General features: G+C 31.7%; 1 protein-coding gene across 3 annotated transcripts; it reads left to right on the forward strand.

The window, feature by feature from the left end:
• Positions 1-1,939: 1,939 nt before the first annotated feature.
• On the forward strand, positions 1,940-19,691 carry LOC134238675 (uncharacterized). 3 transcript variants are annotated; one of them, XM_062720795.1, is made up of 9 exons: positions 1,940-2,002; positions 2,092-2,377; positions 15,771-15,942; positions 16,105-16,208; positions 17,314-17,433; positions 17,959-18,147; positions 18,361-18,506; positions 18,624-18,744; positions 19,111-19,691. In XM_062720795.1, the coding sequence occupies exons 3-9, from the start codon at positions 15,875-15,877 to the stop codon at positions 19,383-19,385; spliced, it is 1,023 nt and encodes a 340-aa protein (XP_062576779.1). In that variant the 5' UTR covers positions 1,940-2,002; positions 2,092-2,377; positions 15,771-15,874; the 3' UTR covers positions 19,386-19,691. The 3 variants fall into 3 exon arrangements, with proteins under 3 accessions (XP_062576779.1, XP_062576778.1, XP_062576776.1); XM_062720794.1 differs by lacking the exon at positions 1,940-2,002 and having other exon boundaries at positions 2,037-2,377; XM_062720792.1 differs by lacking the exons at positions 1,940-2,002; positions 2,092-2,377 and adding an exon at positions 14,141-14,846.
• The last annotated feature ends 2,824 nt before the right edge of the window (positions 19,692-22,515 follow it).

A 22,515-nucleotide genomic window follows, 5' to 3' on the forward strand; every position in this document is an offset into this window, starting at 1 on the left:
TAAGAAAATCAAATGTGACTTGTTTTAGTCGTCGATGCGATAGAAGCAACCTAAAAAAAAAAACAGACAGTGCTTGATGTCCATAGGCAAAACACACTGGAGAAGATATGCTTTTTTTTTACTATAATGTATGTGTTGTCATTCTTTATTTTATCTAAGTCGTATGCAAGTTATGGTAAATTTCTTTTTTCAGAAGAATATAAAAAGCATTAGTATGGAGACAAAAACTGAGGTGCTAATTACTGATGTATTCAAGTCACATTCTGAATGAGTAGTAAGTGCAAATGGTACCAGTTGGTAATGTCCCTTGTTTTGTCTATCTTTAAGACAAACCCAGTAGGTTAAAAAACTGATTTGAGCCACTCACTAATAAAAGTTCAGAATGTGACTTGAACGTAGCCTTTGATGTGATACAAGGAACAAAAAAAAAAAAAAAAACCCAGACAGTGCTTAATGTCCAGTTTATTGCAACAAAGGCAAAACACACTGGAAAGGTATGTTTTTTTATTCTACATAATCTATGTGTTGTCATTCTTTATTTTATACGTCATAGCTTTAAATTTTGCAAGTTTTCTATTTTCAAAAGAATATTAAAAGCATTAGTATGGAGACAAAAACTTAGATGCTAATTACTGATGTATTCAAGTCACATTCTGAATGAGTAGCAAGAATGAGTACCCGTTGCTAATGTCCCTGGTTTTGTCCAACTTTAAGACTAACCCAGTGGATTAAAAAACTGATTTGAGCCACTCACTGATAAAATTTCAGAATGTGACTTGTACATAGTCTTGGATGTGATAGAAGCAAGAAACAACAGTGCTTGGTGTTCACTTCAAGCACACACACAAACACACTTGAGAAGTTATGTTATTTTTTCCTCCCATACATGTGTGGTTATTCTTTATTTTATCTATGTCATACACTGTAGCTTCAAGTTTTAGTAAATTTTTAATTCAAGAAGAATTAAGGAGCATGAGTATGGAGACAAAAACAGATGCGTTGATTGCTGATGTATTCAAGTCACATTCTTAATAAGTAGTGCAAGTGGTACCAGTTGCTAATGTCCCTGGTTTTGTCTAAGCTTTAGACAAACCCAGTGGATTCAATAACTGATTTGAGCCGCTCACTGATAAAAGTTCAGAATGTGACTTGTATATAGTCTTCGATGTGAGAGAAGAAAACCGGGCTATAAAAAAAAAGAAAAAAACAACCAGACAGTGCTTGATGTCCACTTGCTTGCAACATAGGCAAAACACACTGGAAAAGGTATGTTTTTTATTTTGTTCTACCATATATGTGTTGTCATTCTTTATTTTATCTATGTCATAGGTGCAAGTTTTGATAAATTTCTTTTTTTCAGAAGAAAATGAAAAGCATTAGAATGGAGTCGAAAGACTGATGTGCTCTTTGCTGATGTATCAAGTCACATTCTGAATGAGTAGTGCAAGTGGTACCAGTTGGTAATGTCCCTGGTTTTGTCTATCTTTAAGACAAACCCAGTAGATTAAAAAACTGATTTGAGCCACTCACTGATAAAAGTTTAGAATGTGACTTGTATTTAGTCTCGGATTTGATAGAAGGAAGAAACAATAGTACTTGATGTCCACTTGCAACACAAGCAAAACTCACTGGAGAAGGTATGTTTTTTTCCGCATACATGTGTGGTCATTTTTAATTTTATCTATGTCATACACTGTAGCTGCAAGTTTTCATTTCCAGAAGAATTGAGGAGCATTAGTATGGAGACAAAAACTGAGGTGTTGATTGCTCATGTATTCAAGTCACATTCTGAATGAATACTGCAAGTGGTACCAGTTGCTAATGTCCCTGGTTTCGTCTATGCTTTAGACAAACCCAGTGGATTAAAAAACTGATTTGAGCCACTCACTAAAAGTTCAGAATGTGACTTGTACAAAGTCTTCGATGTAATAGAAGCAAGAAAAAAATCAGACAGTGCTTGATGTCCACTTGCTTGCAACATAGGCAAAACATACTGAAGAAGGTATGTTATTTTTCTCTACCATATATGTGTTGTCATTCATTATTTTATCTAGGTCATAGGTGCAAGTTTTGGTAAATTTCTTTTTTCAGAAGAATATAAAAAGCATTAGTATGGAGACGAAGACTGATGTGCTTATTACTGATGTATTCAAGTCACATTCTGAATGAGTAGTAAGTGCAAGTGGTACCAATTGCTAATGTCCCTGAATTTGTCTATATTCAAGACAAACCCAGTAGATAATAAAACTGATTTGAGCCACTCACTGATAAAAGTTCAGAATGTGACTTGTACATGGTCTTGGATGTGATAGAAGCAAGAAACAACAGTGCTTGTTGTCTGCTTGCTTGCAGCACAGACACAAACACACTGTAAAAGGTATATTATTATTTTCCCCCATACATGTGTTGTAATTCATTATTTTTTGTCTCTCAAAGCTGTAAGTTTTAGTAAATTTCTCTTTTTAAAAGAATATAAGGAACATGAGTGTTGAGAAAAAGAATTGAACACACTAAAATGGTATGTTTTTCTTTTGTATTCCGTTTTTACAATGAGCGCCTCTAGGCCAGCTGTTTTTAAAAAATTCATTAGAGAAGAATGCTTTAGATATGCAAGAAACACTACGTACTGACCCTTAAATCTTAACACGCATTCTCTGTAAGCACCAAAAAATCTTGGAAACGACATGTCTCGGATTTTGATGAAATTTTCACCATAGGTGTGTCTTGGTACAAAACTAGTAAATATGTTGTCGGAAGTTCCACATGTGCACTTGGTTGCCATGGAGACGGATACATTGAATTCGGCCATTTTTGGCCCATTTTGACGAAATGAAAACGTGAAAATTGAGGAAATGTAAATGAATATTTATCGGTATCTAATACACTCTAACAAAAATCATTGGATCATTTGATAACAGGATCTTTTAAGGTGCACAGAGCATATAATCGTTTATTCTAGAAATATTCTTCCTGTAAGAAAAAGGTCATGCACAATGATATGGTTTCTAAAAAATTGAAAAATGGGGAAATTGGAATTTTTTAAGATCTTTGAGGCTAAATAAGAAAAATTGTCCGCGGAAATTTCTCAAATCTTATGTGTGTAATTATACTTAGGGATAAGTAGTGTCATTCCATGAAAAAACATAAGTGGGCTTTTGCTCCTATTTTTAGTAACATGTATCTATAAATAGATATATTTTAGAAAAATGTGAAATTTCAAATTTTGGCAAAGTTTTAATTGTCATTACTGTATAATTAGAACGTATGTTGTAAAATTTGAAATTTAAATGACAAGAGCTGGACACCACTAGCTGGTATGGACAACGGTTGAGGGGAATTCCCATTTCTATATTTAGTATCAGGTTGCTAAATATAGATATGTCTCTGAATATTAGGAAAAATGGTATTTTCGTTCTAATTGGAAGCTTCATATAAGAAGTTCTAACAAATATAAAGTTTTCTACTGTCTGCTGTCAATATGCACGTGTTTGTACAATAAATGCTGCAATATTGAGGATGGACTCTTGTTTCATTTTATAGCAACAATGGTCTAAAAATAGATTACTCGAATAATTGAGAAAATGTAGATTATTGCACTTTTTTAAGCACTTTAAAGATGTGATTGCTGATAACTTAGGAAGTGTATTGTAAAATTTGAAATGTTAATGACAAGACCTTGATACCACTTGCTGGTATGGATTATTGTTAAGGGAATTCCCCTTTCTATTTTTAGTATCAGGTGGCTAAATATAGATATGTCTCTGAATATTAGGAAAAATGGCATTTTTGTTCTAATTGGAAGCTTCATATAAGAAGTCCTAACAAATATAATGCTTTCTATAATATTTTTACAGAATGTACATGTGTTTGTTCAATAATTGCCACAATATTGAGGATGAACTCTTGTTTCATTTTATGGCAAGAATGGTCTAAAAGTAGATTACTCGAATAATTAAGAAAATGTAGATTATTGCACCTTTTCAGGCACTTTTAGATGTAGTTGCTGCATAATGAGGAAATCTTTTGTAAAATTTTAGATGTTAATGACAAGATCTGGATACCACTAGGCGGTATGGATAATTGTTGAAGGGAATTCCCATTTCTATTTTTAGTATCAGGAGGCTAAATATAGATATGTCTCTGATATATTAGGAAAAATGGCATTTTTGTTCTAATTGGAAGCTTCATATAAGAAGTCCTAACAAATATAAAGCTTTCTACAATATGCTTTCAGAATGTACATTTGTTTGTACAATAATTGCCACAATATTGAGGATGGACTCTTGTTTCATTTCATATCAACAATGGTCTAAAAAAAAAAGATTATTTGAATAATTGAGAAAATATACTAAGTAGATTATTGCACCTTTTCAAGCACATTTCTGATGTAATTGCTGCATAATGAGGAAATATTTTGTAAATTTTAGATGTTAATGACAAGATCGGGACACCACTAGCTGGCCAGGTATGAATAATGGTTGAGGGGAATTCCCATTTCTATTTTTAGTATCAGGTGGATAAATATAGATATGTCTGAATACTAGGAAAAATGACATTTTTCTTCTAATTGGAAGCTTCATATAAAAAGTCCTAACAAATATTAAGCTTTCTACAACATGCTTTCAGAATGCACGTGTTTGTACAATAAATGCTACAATATTGAGGATGGACTCTTGTTTCATTTTATAGCAACAATGGTTTAAACATAGATTACTCGAATAATTGAGAAAATAATGTAGATTATTGCGCCTTTTTTAGGCACTTTATAGATGCCATTGCTGCTTAATAAGAAAGTACATTGTAAAATGTGAGATGTTAATGATAATAGCTTGACACCATTAGTCGGTGTGGACAATGGTTGAGGGGGTTTCCCAATTCTATTTTTAGTATCACATGGCAAAATATAGATTTGTCTCTAAATATTATGAAAAAATGGCTAATTGCTAATTTGAATCTTCCTACAAAATGTCTTAAATATAAAGCTTTCTACAATATGCCTTCCAAATGAACTCTTGTTTGTACAGGAATTGCTACAATGTTTTGGACTGACCCCTTTTTTTATACCAACAATGGTCTAAAAAGATTCTTGAGAATAATGAGAAAATATCAGTTATTGTACCTTTTCAGGCAATGTTGGAAAGAAAAATCAATGTTATACCCGGTAGACGTTGTGTGACTGACAAATACTTATAAAATAATTTAGTGAAATGCACACTATCTGAAGAGGGGCTCTCTTTTCTAATTATAGCACATCCACTTATATGTAGCAACTTCTCAGCAAAAGAAGAAAAAATAACAAAGGATTGAAGGAGCTTCATTGATAACATATTTACGAAATATACTGCTGTATTCAATATGTCATGAGTATAATTAAGTTTTCCTAGTAAAATAATCATGTGACTGATAAGTATAAAATATATCCCATACCGAAAATATTGCCTACCTGCAAATATTTGCTGCATGTCTCCAGCAAACATTGCTGCATGCTTGCAGCAGACATTGCTGCAAGCTTGCGGCAATGTAGCCAAAGAAAGCATGACAGTCTATACAAAGCCTTGGTATTTTCAGCAAGTTAGCGGCAAGTCTGCAGCAAGCTTGCTGCAAACTTTTACCATGCAAATGAGTTTTGCTGCAACTCCGCAGCAAACATTGGATTTTCATAATACCTTTAACTATGCTGCAAGCTTGCGGCAAACATTGCTGCAAGCCTGCCGCAAACATTGCTGCTAACTTGCAGCAAACAATTTCCTTATGGTTTTGGCACATTCCTTTGTACAAGCAGCAAGTTCACAGAAAGCCTTTGTCCTGACCTAAATCTGTTAAGTCTAGAGAAAATCCACCACATGTTTCTGAAAAGATGCAGTTTTATGAAGTTATGATGGGAACTCTATACGTTCCTAGACAAAGTTTTCATACCTTTTTAAAATGAAAGTGCATGATAACTTTTTATATGAACAGAACTTTAAGAACTTTACATATAATTTTTAATAAATATTTTTGTGATTACACATTTACTAATTAATTTGATAACATTTAACTGATTTGGGTCCATTAATACTTTTAAGAAGTATACATATGTGATATCAAAAAGAGGACTGAAATTCATAAGAAACAGATTTAGATTTGACCTAGCATTTACACCAGTTACTCAAACGTGCACAAGAAATATTCTTTCAAATATCATGTTTAAATTAAAATCATTTCTTACCAATTAGATATCATTTATAGAATGAACGCCTACATCCAGAGTTTGGCACTTTTAATCATTCAAATCGATGTAAATTCCTACCAAAATACTGAAACATGTACAACTTCAATTCCAACATGTCAAAATGGCCAGTTTTGTGTTGACCCAGTACAATCTGTGTTTCATTGGCTGATTTGACTTATTTACTGTTCTTGCGAACTTCCTGCAAACATTTGAATTGTGAAAAGTTTCCTGGGAATTTTGAACATTAAATTGGCGTGTATGTTTCTTGCAATGTTCCTGCAAACATGTTGGGTTCCTGCGAATTTGCTGCAAGCTTGCAGCAATTGCTGCAATGTTTGCCGCAAGATCGCAGCTAGCGGCAATCATCTGCGAACAAGAAAATTTTCTTCCTGCGACCAATTTTGTTTGCTGCAAGCTTGCAGCAGACTTGCTGCAGCCCTGCAGCAAACATATCAGTTTGGTAAGGGATGTCATATCGGTAGTTAACGTAATCTAATAAGCATAAAAACAATAATGATATTCAGTTCTAATTATATTTGAAATATGTAAAATCAATGAGGACTTCCATTTCTATTTATAGAAACAAAGAACAAGGTACAGTTTCAATACAAAATATTTAAAGCCCTATATTTTTCTAAAATATGAAAGTGATATAGGAAATAAAAATTCACTCTTTCTGAATCATAAGAATTCCCTCCAGTAAAAATACACAAGTCGTTTTTTCTGATATGACCTCCTAAATGCTAATTGTGACGTCATTAACTTGTGTATTTTCCCGTATTTTCTTTAAAAGTTGCAGAATACATCAATTTGCAGTGGAATTTTTTCTTTCAGAAGACATACTCTGCCACTCTCGCCTGGAGAGATTTTGAGATAAACGACATGTGATTTTTCATAGCAGTTTACATAATATATCCAAAAATTAAAGAGGGCGACGGTGGATAAAGGAAAATCAGCACAGAAATGAGTCGTTTTGAGGCTTTTCTGCATTAAACTTAAAAGTGTACCAAATTAATTACGTCATATATCCTGAACGACCCCCTTTCATGTCATATTCTTTAAAGATCTATCATATTCATCTACTCAATGATTGTAAAATCCAATTTCACAACTTTTTAAGAACATTAAATTTTTAGGGCACAATAAAGCTTAAACCGCACCTTCTTATAAAAGAGACCAGAGGGCATCAACAGTGATGAGAGTAACCCTGTAACAGATCAGTGAAATGGCATTTTAACAAGGTCTTGTTATTAGAGATTAGATTCCCTAGTATCTCCTCTTGTTTCAAGAGAAAATCCCTATGTTTTGTACATGTATTAACAAAAATCCTTAGATACTCTATGACAATTTTGACAAAAATGACAAAAGGTTCTTGAAATATATTGACTATCAAAAAAAATGCAGACCACAGAAACTGCCATATAGAATACACTCTTTGAATCTTCGTCTAAAAATATTAAAAGTCTTTGGACAAAAAAAACTTGCAGATAAAAATATAGGTACATTGTCAAAGACTAGAATTAGGACAATCAGGAGTTATTTTACAGAACAATTGAAAAGATTCTTTAAGTTTTCCTATAAATGGCGTAAATATATTTCGCCACGTGATACTAAAAATAGTAATAGGACCCCCCCCTCAACTTTTGTCGACACTTGCTAGTTGTGGCCAGCTACTGTCATTAAAACCTCAAATTTTACAATATACTTCGTAATTATGCAGCATGACATCTAAAAAGTGCCAGAAAAAGTGCAATAATCTACATTTTCTCGATTATTCCAGGAATCAATTTTCGACGACCATTGTTGCTTTAAAAAGACATTTTGTACGAAGATTCAAATTAGCATAAAACTTCAATTTTCCCTAATATTTAGAGTACTTCACATCAATATTACGCCATGTGATACTAAAAATAGATATGGGAAACCCCCTCAACCATTGTCCACACCTGCTTAAGGTGTCAAGCTATTGTCATTAACATCTCAAAATTTACAATATACTTCCTAAGTAATCAGCAATCACATCTTTAAAGTGCTTTAAAAGGTGCAGTAATCTACATTTTCTCCATTATACGAGTAATCTATTTTGAGACCATTGTTGATATGAAATGAAACAAGAGTCCATCCTCAATATTGAGACAATTATTGTACAAACACATGTACATTCTGAAAGCATATTGTAGAAAGCTTCATATTTGTTAGGACTTTTAATTGCCATTCTCTGTAACCACTTAAACTTCGTTGCCACGCATGGTCACCGATTTTGATGAAACTTCACCCATGCTTAGTACTTGACACCAGAAACAAATATCAAAAAAAATTTCGTTGCTAAGTGTCTCGGTTGCTATGGCAACAGCCGGAAAAGTTTGAAAAATCGAGATTTTCAGCCACTTTAAATCCTGACTGTGGCCTAATAAAAACTAGAAAAAGCAAACAAACCATTCTAACAAAAACATGACACCTTGATGTCACTTATACTGTAAAGAAACTGTTTAGAATATATCTCTAAGTAAGTGGTAACTAAGGGTACATTTGGAATACATTAAAAAATGCTGAAATATGCTGAAAAACACTCCATATTCACTAATGGTAGGTGTTACATGCTAAAACTCAATCATCGACTTAAGAAAAACCATGAAAATGTTTCATCTTAAGTATACAAGTATAAGCAATATTATTCTATAAATAAATTTTATGGTTGCCATGGTAACACAGTGTAACTATGCAAAACCAGTAACTAAGATTGGGTTAATGCTACTGTCTTGAGGAAAAACATGAAAATTCAAGACTGGCAAATATGCATCCTTAGGACCTTGCAACACCAAAACCATAAGAAAAATTGGGTAAAATTGCTACTTTGCAGTGTTACCATGGAAACAAAGTACCAGTGCTTAAAAGTGAATTATTTTTCACTGCATTAAGAATTAAACTGCCATATAATCAAGAAACAAATTAAAGGATTCAGCTTGAATAGTACTTATCTGTTAGAACTGAAGTTGAATATCATATGTTGATAAAAGTTGATGAAGAAAACAACGCTGTTGCTATGGTAACCAAGAAGGGAAAATGTTCAATTTTGTGAACTTTATATCAATATTAAACCCTGTGTGCCAACTTCTTGCATCCAATTAGAGATTGGATGATAGTCAAAATTAAAAGTCAGGTTAGCTGTTAATAAATATCAATCATAAAAGTTTTGGGAATCTACATATAAGGGTACGTATCCAAGGAAAGAAAATATTTTTCAGGTTTTTAAGCATATATTTTCTGCTTATCTCCATAGCAACGCTCTATTTAAAGAATCTAATCTGAATTTTTTCAAATGGGAAAACTAGGACACACCAACATCTTTAAAAATTGATCATTAGTTATGAGGAAATGTGCTTTTTTAAAAGATAGGTTCAGATTTAAACAAACAGAGTGTTACTTTGAAGGCTCTCTGTGGTATAAAAACCTTGGCAACCATTGCCAACCAAAATGAAATATCATATTTTGTTCTTGGTATATGTTTCAAGGCTCTTTTTTCTATTATTTGGTCACATTTCATCCTATAATTGTTTTTTATTTTTACGTGTATGACTTTATATAATTCAATGAATATTTTTTTTTACTTTTGAATACTTTGTTACCATAGTAACGTATGTAATAGTTGATTTACCAAACATGTTTATCATGCATTTGAGACATCTGACCTTCAACTTTTGGAAACAGTCATTGCCAATTGTTTGCTTTGCCGCAAATGTTAACTATGGGGTTCTAAACATGTTAAAAAATGCCATTTTTCGAACTTTAAGACATGTTGCCATGGTAACTATAAAACATAGCAACCAATTTTTGCCTGATTTCAGTTCAGGGTATCAATGACTTTTATCATAGAGAGTTTGGAGAAATTCTGAGACTATGCGTGCCACAGCTCCTATATAAAATTCCAAATCATTACAGAGAATGGCTCTTAATATGAAGCTTCCAACTAGAACAAAAATGCCATTTTTCCTAATATTCAGAGACATATCTATATTTAGCCACCTGATACTAAAAATAGAAAGGGGAATTCTCATCAACAATTATCCATACCGCCTAGTGGTATCCAGATCTTGTCATTAACATCTAAAATTTTACAAAAGATTTCCTCATTATGCAGCAACTACATCTAAAAATGCATGAAAAGGTGCAATAATCTACATTTTCTTAATTATTCGAGTAATCTACTTTTAGACCATTCTTGCCATAAAATGAAACAAGAGTTCATCCTCAATATTGTGGCAATTTTTGAACAAACACATGTACATTCTGAAAGCATATGGTAGAAAGCTTTATATTTGTTAGGTTTTTTATATGAAGCTTCCAATTAGAACAAAAATGCCATTTTCCCTAATATTCAGAGACATATCTATATTTAGCCACCTGATACTTAAAATAGAAATGGGAATTCCCATCAACAATTATCCATACCGCCTAGTTGTATCCAGATCTTGTCATTAACATCTAAAATTTTACAAAAGATTTCCTCATTATGCAGCAACTACATCTAAAAATGCATGAAAAGGTGCAATAATCTACATTTTCTTAATTATTCGAGTAATCTACTTTTAGACCATTCTTGCCATTAAATGAAACAAGAGTTCATCCTCAATATTGTGGCAATTATTGTACAAACACATGTACATTCTGTAAAAATATTATAGAAAGCATTATATTTGTTAGGACTCTTTATATGAAGCTTCCAATTAGAACAAAAATGCCATTTTCCCTAATATTCAGAGACATATCTATATATTTAGCCACCTGATACTAAAAATAGAAAGGGGAATTCCCTTAACAATTATCCATACCAGCAAGTGGTATCAAGGTCTTGTCATTAACATTTCAAATTTTACAATATACTTCCTAAGTAATCAGCAATCACATCTTTAAAGTGCTTTAAAAGGTGCAATAATCTACATTTTCTCAATTATTCGAGTAATCTATTTTTAGACCATTGGTGCCCTAAAATGAAACAAGAGTCCATCCTCAAAATTGTAGTAATTTTTGAACAAACACATGTACATTCTCAAAGCATATTGTAGAAAGCTTTATATTTGTTAGGACTTCTTATATGAAGCTTCCAATTAGAACAAAAATGCCATTTTTCCTAATATTCAGAGACATATCTATATTTAGCAACCTGATACTAAAAATAGAAATGGGAATTCCCCTCAACCGTTGTCAATACCAGCTAGTGGTGTCCAGCTCTTGTCATTTAAATTTCAAATTTTACAACATACGTTCTAATTATGCAGTAATGACAATTAAAACTTTGCCAAAATTTGAAATTTCACATTTTTCTAAAATATATCTATATATAGATACATGTTGCTAAAAATAGGAGCAAAAGCCCACTTATGTTTTTTCATGAAATGACACTACTTATTCCCAAGTATAATTACACACATAAGATTTGGGAAATTTCCGCGGACAATTTTTCTTATTTAGCCTCAAAGATCTCAAAAAATTCCAATTTCCCCATTTTTCAAATTTTTAGAAACCATGTCATTTTGCATGACCTTTTTCTTACAGGAAGAATATTTCTAGAATAAACGATTATATGCTCTGTGTACCTTAAAAGGTCATGTTATCAAATGATCCAATAATTTTTGTTAGAGTGTATTAGATACCGATAAATATTCATTTACATTTCCTCAATTTTCATGTTTTCATTTAGTCAAAATGGGCCAAAAATTGCCGAATTCAATGGATCTGTCTCCATGGCAACCAAGTGCACGTGTGGAACTTCCGACACCATATTTACTAGTTTTGTGCCAAGACACACCTATGGTGAAAATTTCATCAAAATCCGAGACATGTCGTTTCCAAGCCCTATAGTAAATTCGTTGGTGCTTACAGAGAATGCGTGTTAATGCCTTATTTCTTTATTCCAGAAAGCCCGAATCTGGATCTGAGTGGATCATCATGATTAAAAGCTGCCAAGGAGACAGTTCTGATTTCAATAAAATATTTTCTATATAATATTAGAATAGTAAATAGAAAATGCTCAAACCTACAGCTTAATTTATTTGAACCAGTCGTCAGTCATAGGATTTCTCCAGGAAGTTTTTGCAATGAAATGTTTATTATTACTTACTGTGGTCCTGCCCACCCTTCCAAAAGTTTCCCACTTCGAACTCTCCAGGATACATGAATGCAATTCTTTTTCCTTAAGCAGGGGAAACCGATTCTCTGAATTTGCTTGCATTTATGAACGTGTATTGATAAAACCTTAAATAAGAATTGGACAATATTTAAATTTTCAGATTCTGTGAAATCGGATATTATCCAAATACTGTATACAGGGAAATTTTCGCCCCTTTCGCCCTACCCTCAATTGGGCGAATTTAAAACGGGGTGAAATGAAATAATACAGTATAATTTTTTAAATAAAACTATGATTGGGCGAATTTAAATCGGGGCAAAATTGTTTGCAAGTGTGAAAGGGCGAAAATTAAACGGGGCGAAAATAATCCTGTATACAGTATATTATTTGTAACAAACTTGGAATATATGTTGATCTTTACGTACATGTAAAAGATCTCGCGGCATTATCGTTGAATCATTAACTAAACACTGATGCCCCTTATGGCAGCTAATAGCAAAGGTTTAAATTTCTCAATGAAAGTCAAACCTTCAGGTCAAGGTCAAGAGATGAAAAATGCTACCCGTGGTATATGAAAACCCAAACACCAACCGTTATAAAGAGTTATTGCTTAAGGGAGCCGACTGGGGTATTGTGAGAACTACGATAGAAAAACTATTTATTTTCATACCATATATAACTTACATTGACTTCAGAGTACATGTCTTGTTTCCAGAGGGGGCATCTCAAAATGTCAAAAATTAACGAATTTTCCTGTTTTTATTCTACTATTCGACGGATACAGAGGATTTTAACAAAAAAGTAATAAAAATGGTGGAGAGATTCTCAAGTTTCTATGTTTTAAATTTCAAGAGCATATGTTCATAACTGTTATTTTATAACATTTTTATTACCCCTTCTTTAAAGAGCTTCACGTTATCATGACGTCAAAAACACTACAGTGACGTCAATCTAACCCATCAATTGAAAAATAGTTTTAAAAATCAGTTATATAAAATTCTAATTAAATTTTTTTATCCTTTGATTTCTTGATTTTTTAAATTTTTTTAATCAAGTGAAAAAAATTGCGTTATAGTAAATGCGCTTTGTTTTACTATGATGCGCGAAGTATTGCGCAGCGGAAACCCCAGTCAGCCCCCTTAAGTTTAAATTTTTAAGCGTTAATCGGATTTCAAGGTCAAAATTTATAATTCCGATGTTAATAATGGTGAAAGTATTTCTTTAAAAAGTAGATCAAATGATCAAATTGTTGTTTTCCAAAGGAAGGCCACTGCACAAGGAATACATCTGTGAAATATGAAAGTCCTACTCTAAATATTCAAGTGCTATAACCAAGGTTAAGGTTTGGTAATTTTTTGGAAAAGTGGGTCTAGCTTCAAGGTCAATTAGTTAAATATATCTGTACCCAAAGAAAGGTCCAGGAAGGAATAAAAATGTAAAATATAAAAAATAATAGCTACAACTAATCAAAAAGTATATAGACAAGGATTATTTTTTGGGGGGATAAACAGACAAAGGGATAGGGGAAAAATGCATTTATATAAAAAAGGCGAAAATACATGTATATTACCGCGAATAATTGATAACAGAGTCATAAGTTCATAACCCCCAGGGAACCATATTACTTCAAAGCTCGGGTCTGGATACTGTTATTGGGTGACAATGAATATAAACGCTCCTATAAAAATATATATTAGATTACAGAAAAAGGATTTCATTTTTTGCGGAACTCAAAGTCTTTCGTTAAATTAAGATCTTGTTCTTTTATCTCGAAACCCTCATGCAAAATCTAACACTCGAAGAAAACTTGATAAAAGTGTAAGTTAGAATGGAAGGTTAACACAGATGTCAAAATTATTTCTTTATTCTTTTGTCCCATCGTATATTAACAAGTATACAATTCTGAATTACCTTTCTTTTTTGCCATTCTTTACTCGACGAACGAAAATATGGCTCTGAATACAGATGTATAGGACTTTTAATGCATGTGTATAGATTTAAATTAATTTTAAAGACATTTTGGGATAACAATCGATTCAGAAATTTGATTCACGATTTCACGAGACAAAAATCGGAATGGCAGGTATTAAAATACAAGCATCCAGCTCCTGTTATCAAAATCACTTTCATTGTCGTTGAATGCAATAATTATTCATTGATTAAAATACCTTTATCGTCAAACACAATATTCACAATGCCATTTTTGCTCGCCACAGACAATCAACCCAACGATAGATTCGTTTAAATGCTTGGGTTGTAAAATATCAATGTGATATGCGCAAGCACGGAACGTTGCCTTCTTTAGAATTTAATGGAAATGGCTAAATCTTCCTAAATTTCTTTTCCTCGGATATTTAAATTTACCTACATACATTGTTTTATCGCAATAATGGAAAATCCATGACTTAATACTTTAGTATGAATTTTTAATGTCTTTTTTATTTTGCGACATGCCAGAGTTTTCCTTACTTGTGATTTTTCACCTTGGAAATATCCTTATAATCGCAGGTAGGTAAAAAATAATTGTGTTATCTTTTTAAGTTCTTAAAATTATTTTGTAAATATTATATAGGAATCTGAGGCTCTTATTTTCAATTTTCTTTATTTTCAAGAGCATGTTTATCTAAAAATAATTCTAAAAGAAAAAAGTACAATTTGCAAAGTTTTCGTCCTGAACACAAATAATTCTAAAAGAAAAAAGAATACTATTTTCAAATTTGTCGTCCTTAATACATATCAGCATGACTTTTAGTGAAGATGTGTCAAATTCATTTTTTCACCTAAAACGAGGACCATTGAAGTTTATTGAATAGATGGAATGTAATTTGATGTAAACACTTATTTTTTCCCACCTTGGTGGGCAAATGATTTTATTGTACAATATGCCTCATTGAAAACAAAAATTGAAATCCGTAAAGAAATATTTCTTAAGCTTATGAAAAAGGCGTCAATGGATCATTATAGGTATGCATATCTTGATGCATCATTAGACATATCGTCTAAACCTATTTGTTTCGTTAGTAGGTCTGTAATGTCCCCAAGTAAGCTTTTCGTCGTAAAAAAATGTGCCAAGGTTTTTCTGATTCATTGAAAAGGAAGGTTCTGATATTTTGAAAACGTCCGTTCATCTTTGTGATAAAGAAAAATGTTTCAATCACTAACAATGTGTATGTGTGTCTTTAGCAACCCACAGATCAAAATAACACCACCATCTTAACAATTTATTAGACATGTTTTAGTTATGTTAGTGAATATCATTTGTACCTAAAACAATAAAGAGTTGCATATAGTTTTTTCTTTAAATATTACCGAAAAAATGAATTAGCAAATGTGAATAAGGAACGATGAATTAAAGACGTTTGAGAAATTAAGATGTCCAATACCAACTAGTATGTAAAGAAATTTCATTTGTAGACGTTCTTATTATTTCAGAAAGCTTGTGTACTCTACCAGATGAATTAGATGGCGTATGGTACAGTGCTCAGAAAGGACCACTGACGATTAACTCCACACACATTCAAGGCTACCCTATCCACATGTCTGCCAGCGTTAGCTCCCTAGATTACGAATGTATTGAACAGCGGGACAGAATATATATGTTCAGGTAAGTTTTTTTTTTCTTTTTACTACAAAACATTCTTTTTAAAATTTGTATTTTGTGCTTGAATTTTAATCGGCAATACATGTATATCATCACTACTGAAACCTTATTTTACCGTTAACATAATCAATTTATTTTAATCATGTATGATTCTCTTGTTAATAGATCTACTGAGACTGTCCTTATATTCGGGGGACTGGTAAACGGCTTTATTTGTTTAGAATTCTGGAGGGTTTCTGCCACAAAGTATTACTACTTTCACAAAACAGGTATGTGTTTTCAATACAATTTATAACGGTAATCGATTCGATTCTATAGGAATGTGTAATAAATCTCGTCTGCTTTTTGAATATGTCAATGATGTAGTTAATTTTTAAAAATTAATTTAAAAGGCAAAATACTGATGTAAATGTTCGATTTCTTTACTCGCTCTTCGGCTCATATGACTTATCGTGATGCTTTTGTCATTTATGCATCGGTGTAAAAATGGACCATTAAATATGTAATGATCGCCATTCAAATATGCATTACTAAAATTGTTAGTTACGTGAACTGAAAGAAATCGCAGATTTTTCTACCTCCGTTTCATGTTCGGATGTTTTTACTTAAAATGATAAGGACCAAATAACATGGTCTTTACTTATCCCAATCATTCAATATACAAAAATAGGCTCCAAGTACGATCAATTTTTAAACTGAGGCAGTCTACTGACTGTAAGCTGATGTTACAGATTTAGAGTCAGAATTTCGAAAATTCAGTATAATGGCAATGTTATCAAATATTATCTATAAAGTTCAGCTTTCATTCCTTGAATTTAACACTCCTCTGACAACACTGAGCTTGTTTTTTTTTGACAGATAACACAATACATGTTTCTTCTAAAAAATGCCATTTATTATAAAATGACCACATATAATATAATACATAAAACTGAATAAAAAAGACTGCATGGAGACAATGTATTTTTAAAAAAACAATTCATGGGGAAAAAATTCAACAATTATGCAAGAACAAATTGGCCTCCCAGTATGTGACTATTACATATCGCATAATATTTATAAATTTGCAAAATATGTGGCTTAAAAAATGTGGCCAAAATTTATCTATCACATGGCCGTATAAAACTGACTTGTTTCATACTAATTGATAAGTCTGTTCTTATTGTGTCATTGACAACGGAAGGCTCTGTCTACCTGTTCCAGGGATCCATATTCTTGTAGATTTCATAGATTTTTAAAGATTCATCACTATTCATTATGTTCACCTTTTTCATTATAGATAGACATTTCAGGGACTTTGACTTTGAGTTTCATTCTGAGGACATAAGTATTTATTTCAGAAAGTACAGCTAGTTTCCATTTGATTTTTTGTAGCCATCAGTCGGACCAATAATGATCATATCAGAGGAGGATTTAGCGGGCAAAGTCCAACCTTCGATGTGACATGCAGCGAGTCATATGACACGACATACTTTGTTACTTTAATAAAAGATGGTATATATTATATACAATACTTTTATTTAAATAAATGACGTTAATTTCCAAATTAAAAAATAATTTTGATGATTATAATAATAATAGATCGTGAAAAACAAACAATCCCACCAATAAACAAACAACTGTAATGCATGAAATGTTAATTTCAGACCAAATTTCATAGCGTAGTGTACTTTTTATTGAATTTAAAGATGGCGTGATACTAGTTTATAGCATTATAGTTTATAGTTTAATTTAATATTGAATTCGAATAATTAAATATTACTTAAATTTACACATATACACACACTCTCAAATTTTATCAAAAGTAAAAAATAGAATAATATGAAATAAAAATAAGTTAGAGGATAGAACCCTCTAAAAGTAAATCGCAAGAATATCGCCCGGGGCGGTTCATTTGGATCATCCATTCAAATACCATTTCAAATCTTTAATTATTATTAAAGATCCATCTAAAAAGCCGGGGATTGTACAAAACTCAAAAGAGAGCGCGTAACTAATACAATTATGATTTCATTATAGGTTCAGTAGAGAATGGATCATCGGAAGCTACTTGTGCTACAGACCTTTTGAATAAATTCTCATTGGTTACTATCACCGAACATAATGAAGCTTCCAGTTGTGAAAATAATACAATGGATGGATGTTCTGATAAAACCAAAATGTCTTTTACTTACCATTCTTCATGTCAATCTCAGCACAAATTCTCTGGTACGTACTGGTTTACATTTCCTCATCATTATCAACTTTCAACCATATGGATATACTTTACTTATTTCAATGGCTTCTGATCCCATTTGATGTTTTTGACGAGGTCTGTATTTGCTATTTTTCCAATATGTATGTTATAAATGAACGTTTGAACATGATTACAGTTTGTCGTATTCATGTTTCATTGTATAAATTGTTACATGCTTCTTACAGCGGGAGGATTTTGGACATGCCTAAGAAGCATAACTAGTAATGGTTATACCTATGTCTCGCTCTGGAACAATGACACTACTGTGACTTCTACGTACACCAGATCCTATGAATTGGTCAGAGAACAAACATATAAATTTGCCTGCCTCGTAAGTCTTTTTTGTGAATAAAACAAATAAAAGGAATATTTATATCCCAGCATAGACATAAAATCTTTTCAATTAATTTTACAAATAATGGTCCTTTTCATTTTGATCTGTTTGCAGGTTGTGAAAGGAACATCTGCTACATTATTTCCAAAAATTTGTTCCGATTCTACCCAAACACCGAATTCTGTTGCCTCTCCGGGACTGAAACTTACGTTTTCTGGTGCTGATTCGACCTGTCGTAAGTGATTTTATTAGTTTCAATATACAGGTATAAGGCCTGTAGTTTTACAACATTTGCACTTGTGCTTGAGAACAGATGAAATTTTCCAATAAAATCACAAGGGCTATCAAATCATAATACATGTAAAAGTTAGTTAATTATATAACAAAGATAAAGTTTTAAATTTTTATTTATTTTCAATATAAATTATTTATGATTATATATATTGAAAACCCTATTTGAAGCATATTGTGCTAAAATATAGACAAAGCATCATACTCCAAACTAAAGAAACGTTGTTGTTCTTAAATATACGTTCTGATTTAGCAATGTGTACATTTGATGATATACATGTGATCTATTTATATTTCTTTTTGTTCACAGACATCACGACGGAGGACGAATCTGATATTCTGTACTACGTCATTATTATACTTGGATCTTTATTCATCATATCTTTCATCATTTTGTTAATTATATTACGCAAGAAAGGAAAGAAGTGTAAAAGAAAGCTGGCTAAGTCACGTGCCATTGGATCACATGAAATTATCATGTCTCAACCACCAATAAAAATAGAACCTTTGTATTTAGACGATACTCCTGGAATTCTTCGAGAAAAGACTGATGTATTAAGTATTTTTGAATTCAACACGAAATAGCGTTTCTGATACTTCAAAACGGTGGTTCATACCGTTGTGCTTCCATGCTTGAAGAACAGATTAACAGAACTATATACAAAAAAAGTGCCATGTGTAAGTTGCCCACCGATAATTGCGCCAAGAGCAGTTCTAATTTTCTTTGTTCATAAATATGTTATTAACAATATGCAAGCACGTTATGTGATAATCAGTATTTAACAGTTTTTAAGATGCCCACATGTTGGGTATAAGTTCATGGATCTTGATCATACTGCCATTAATTTACCCTTTTTTTCATAATTATGTGAAAATAAAATTGGTCTAGTCCGTCCTTTGTTATTAGTAGCTTCAACCATGTTGATGACTTTTGGAGTAAAACAAACTTGATCCGCCACAGTTAATAAAGAAGTGCATTCTCAAGTCTAAACTGTTAAAATGCAATTTAATTGGCAATTTGTTACATTTAGTTAAGTTTATAAGCTTTTCTGGATGTTGGTTGAACACACAAATTGACATGTCACTAGGGTTATTTCAATGATACAGCAAGCATTACTCAATACATGCAAAACTCATGTATTTTCAGCTCTGAAGTCTGTGAGTAGTCTGAGGTTCAAAAGAGTTTAAAACATTTTTTTTGTTAAAGTACCTGTATTATTATATATATTTATTTTAACTATATCGGTCATTCAGAATATACAATTACAAACATTTATTAAAACACATTTGTTAAAAATATTATCTATGGTATTTTGGACCATGTTTATTCAAATGCAAGTTTTTCAACAGCAAATGAAGGAAAACGAAATAATTATAGAGTATTTTGTAAAATTTTTACCAAACAAATTTATAATATACCAACAGAAACACAAATCATTCCTTTATGAATATGTAACATTTAGTCATTATTTTACTTGTTCTGTTGCAACAAACTGTAAACCCTTATATTTTATTTTGATCATTCGTACAATGGTATAAAGGTATTGAATATTTGCTTAAATATTCTCTTCATTCATGAACATGTATCATCCAATTTGAATCGTATTTGATCCTTGAATAGTCTTGTATCTTGATATAATGGTTTAAAATTTGGTCAGTTTTGAATAGCTGGTTCATATAATTAGTTAAGACATTATAGTGAATTCATCGAAATTAAAAATCCAGCTTTTTGTAAGGATATGGAGATAACGAACAGTATTCAATATCGAAGTCCATAAAACAATACAAAATGGGAGCAGAGCAAACACGGACCTCCGAAACATCAGAGTAATCATCCTTAATTTCTATCATCATTATTATGTTTTGGAGGTTCCCTGTTCAACTCGAATAGAGAATCTATAATGTACTGTTTTTACTTGTTTGGTTCTTGAATGAGGTAAATTTTAGATAAAAATACTTAGAATCTTTCAAAAGACCATGGCCAACAGGATGCAGTTACTCACATTCTGCAAAAATCTTCATACAGTGTTCTCTGAAATTGCAAAGGGGGATGTGTAGATGATTTTTACAATTATGGCCACTTTTTGAAGCAGTTAGAGTGGAGTTACAAATGGGTTCGAACTTTTATTTAAAAATATTTTAAATAAAATGATTGCGTACAATACAACGGGATAATTTTTAATAAATACGAATGTACAGCAAGATAATGATATTCATGTAGTCCTTATTATAAGCTTTATTTTAATTTGAAGTAATATGAGGATATAGCATTACGTGTCATTAAGAGAGAGAGAGAGAGAGAGAGAGAGAGAGAGAGAGAGAGAGAGAGAGAGAGAGAGAGAGAGAGAGAGAGAGTTGGTCATATGAATGTTCTTTTATCATTATAACATTCACATTCAAAAGAAACTTTTATACTTTCTTTACTTTTCACGATAGATTTTGGTCTCAGATATCAAAAAACATTTATGCAAACACTTAATCCACATTTACTAATTTTCATGACACATGATGGGTAAACGTTCAGACATGATTAGATGTACTCGTAATATATACGACGAGTTCGTTAAATGTCTTTGTGCTGAATCGATTTATTTCCCTTCAAGAGTATTGTCCTTTTAACAAAATGAACAATCCTTAGAAAGACCTTCCCTTTCAATTCTGCTTTGTAAAGACTTTAATTAAAAAATGATATCAACAAATTCATCAAAGTTTGTCTATTCTGAATAATTTAGATAAAAGTTTTAGATAAAAACAAATTGATATTTTAACATAGGATTTTTTATTCAGGAAATACTATCGAGTTTCTGGGGAAAAAAAAGTTTAAACTTTACAGCAACACATTATGAAAACTTGATGACTTAAAACACGGTAACGTCCTTCATTTATGTAACAATATTCTATTATTACAGAGTGTATCTGCATTACAAGGGCATATAAAATTTCTAAAGGAGGCAAGCTCATGACAAATAAGTTAATGATACGGAGAAATTTACTGTCTCGTTTTAAGTCAACATTTCACAAAATTGTAGGTCAATACAAATATCTTGTCAGCAAATGCAATTTTTCATGAAATCGAATGTTAGATCATGTTTTCATAACATTGTCAAGTCATTATTTTCACATCAAGATTTCTACTGATTTTCTCTTTTACTCAAGTTCAATGTCTGAAAATTGTTATCTTTCAGTAAGTTTTTGGGTTTTGATATACTACTGCAGTTCGAAATGTAAAAAAAATCATGTTATATTTATATCCTACAGATTTAAAATAAACAGCATAATTTTTCATGGTCAAATGATAAATGATATCAATAACTGTATCTTATGCTATATATAATACTTGGCATGACCCAGCACACATTTGATCATATTTATTCAAGCTTAACATTAAGAAAATTTAGAAATGAATGGTTTTATGTTCCAACGTTCTGGATGGACAAGAGCATTGTGAATTTTGTTTGTTTATTTTTTTAAAAAGAAAAATATGTTCTACCATAATAAATATAAAAAAACACGACAACTCTAATATATCATTACTGCTAGGTGAATTTGAATTTTAACGACGTCCACTAGGTAGATCTATGATATGAATAAGATAAAAGAAACGAATCCTACCACGATTAACTGCAAATATTTATATCTCCACGAAGAAAAACTCGATCCAGTCAATGAAAAATTATAAAACGTTACACAGATAACAAAAAAATATGGCCATTGA

Source organism: Saccostrea cucullata, unplaced genomic scaffold (genome assembly GCF_032062105.1).
Source record: "Saccostrea cucullata isolate Sc308-1 unplaced genomic scaffold, CSIRO_AGI_Scuc_v1 ctg4450, whole genome shotgun sequence".
NCBI classification, from domain to species: Eukaryota; Metazoa; Mollusca; class Bivalvia; order Ostreida; family Ostreidae; genus Saccostrea; species Saccostrea cuccullata.

Coding starts and splice junctions, on each gene's coding strand:
- LOC134238675 (XM_062720792.1), top strand. CDS start 14,768: ATGTCTTTTTTATTTTGCGACATGCCAGAGTTTTCCTTACTTGTGATT. Junction 16,209..17,313: donor TTACTACTTTCACAAAACAG/GTATGTGTTTTC, acceptor GATTTTTTGTAG/CCATCAGTCGGACCAATAAT. Junction 18,148..18,360: donor ATCTCAGCACAAATTCTCTG/GTACGTACTGGT, acceptor TGCTTCTTACAG/CGGGAGGATTTTGGACATGC.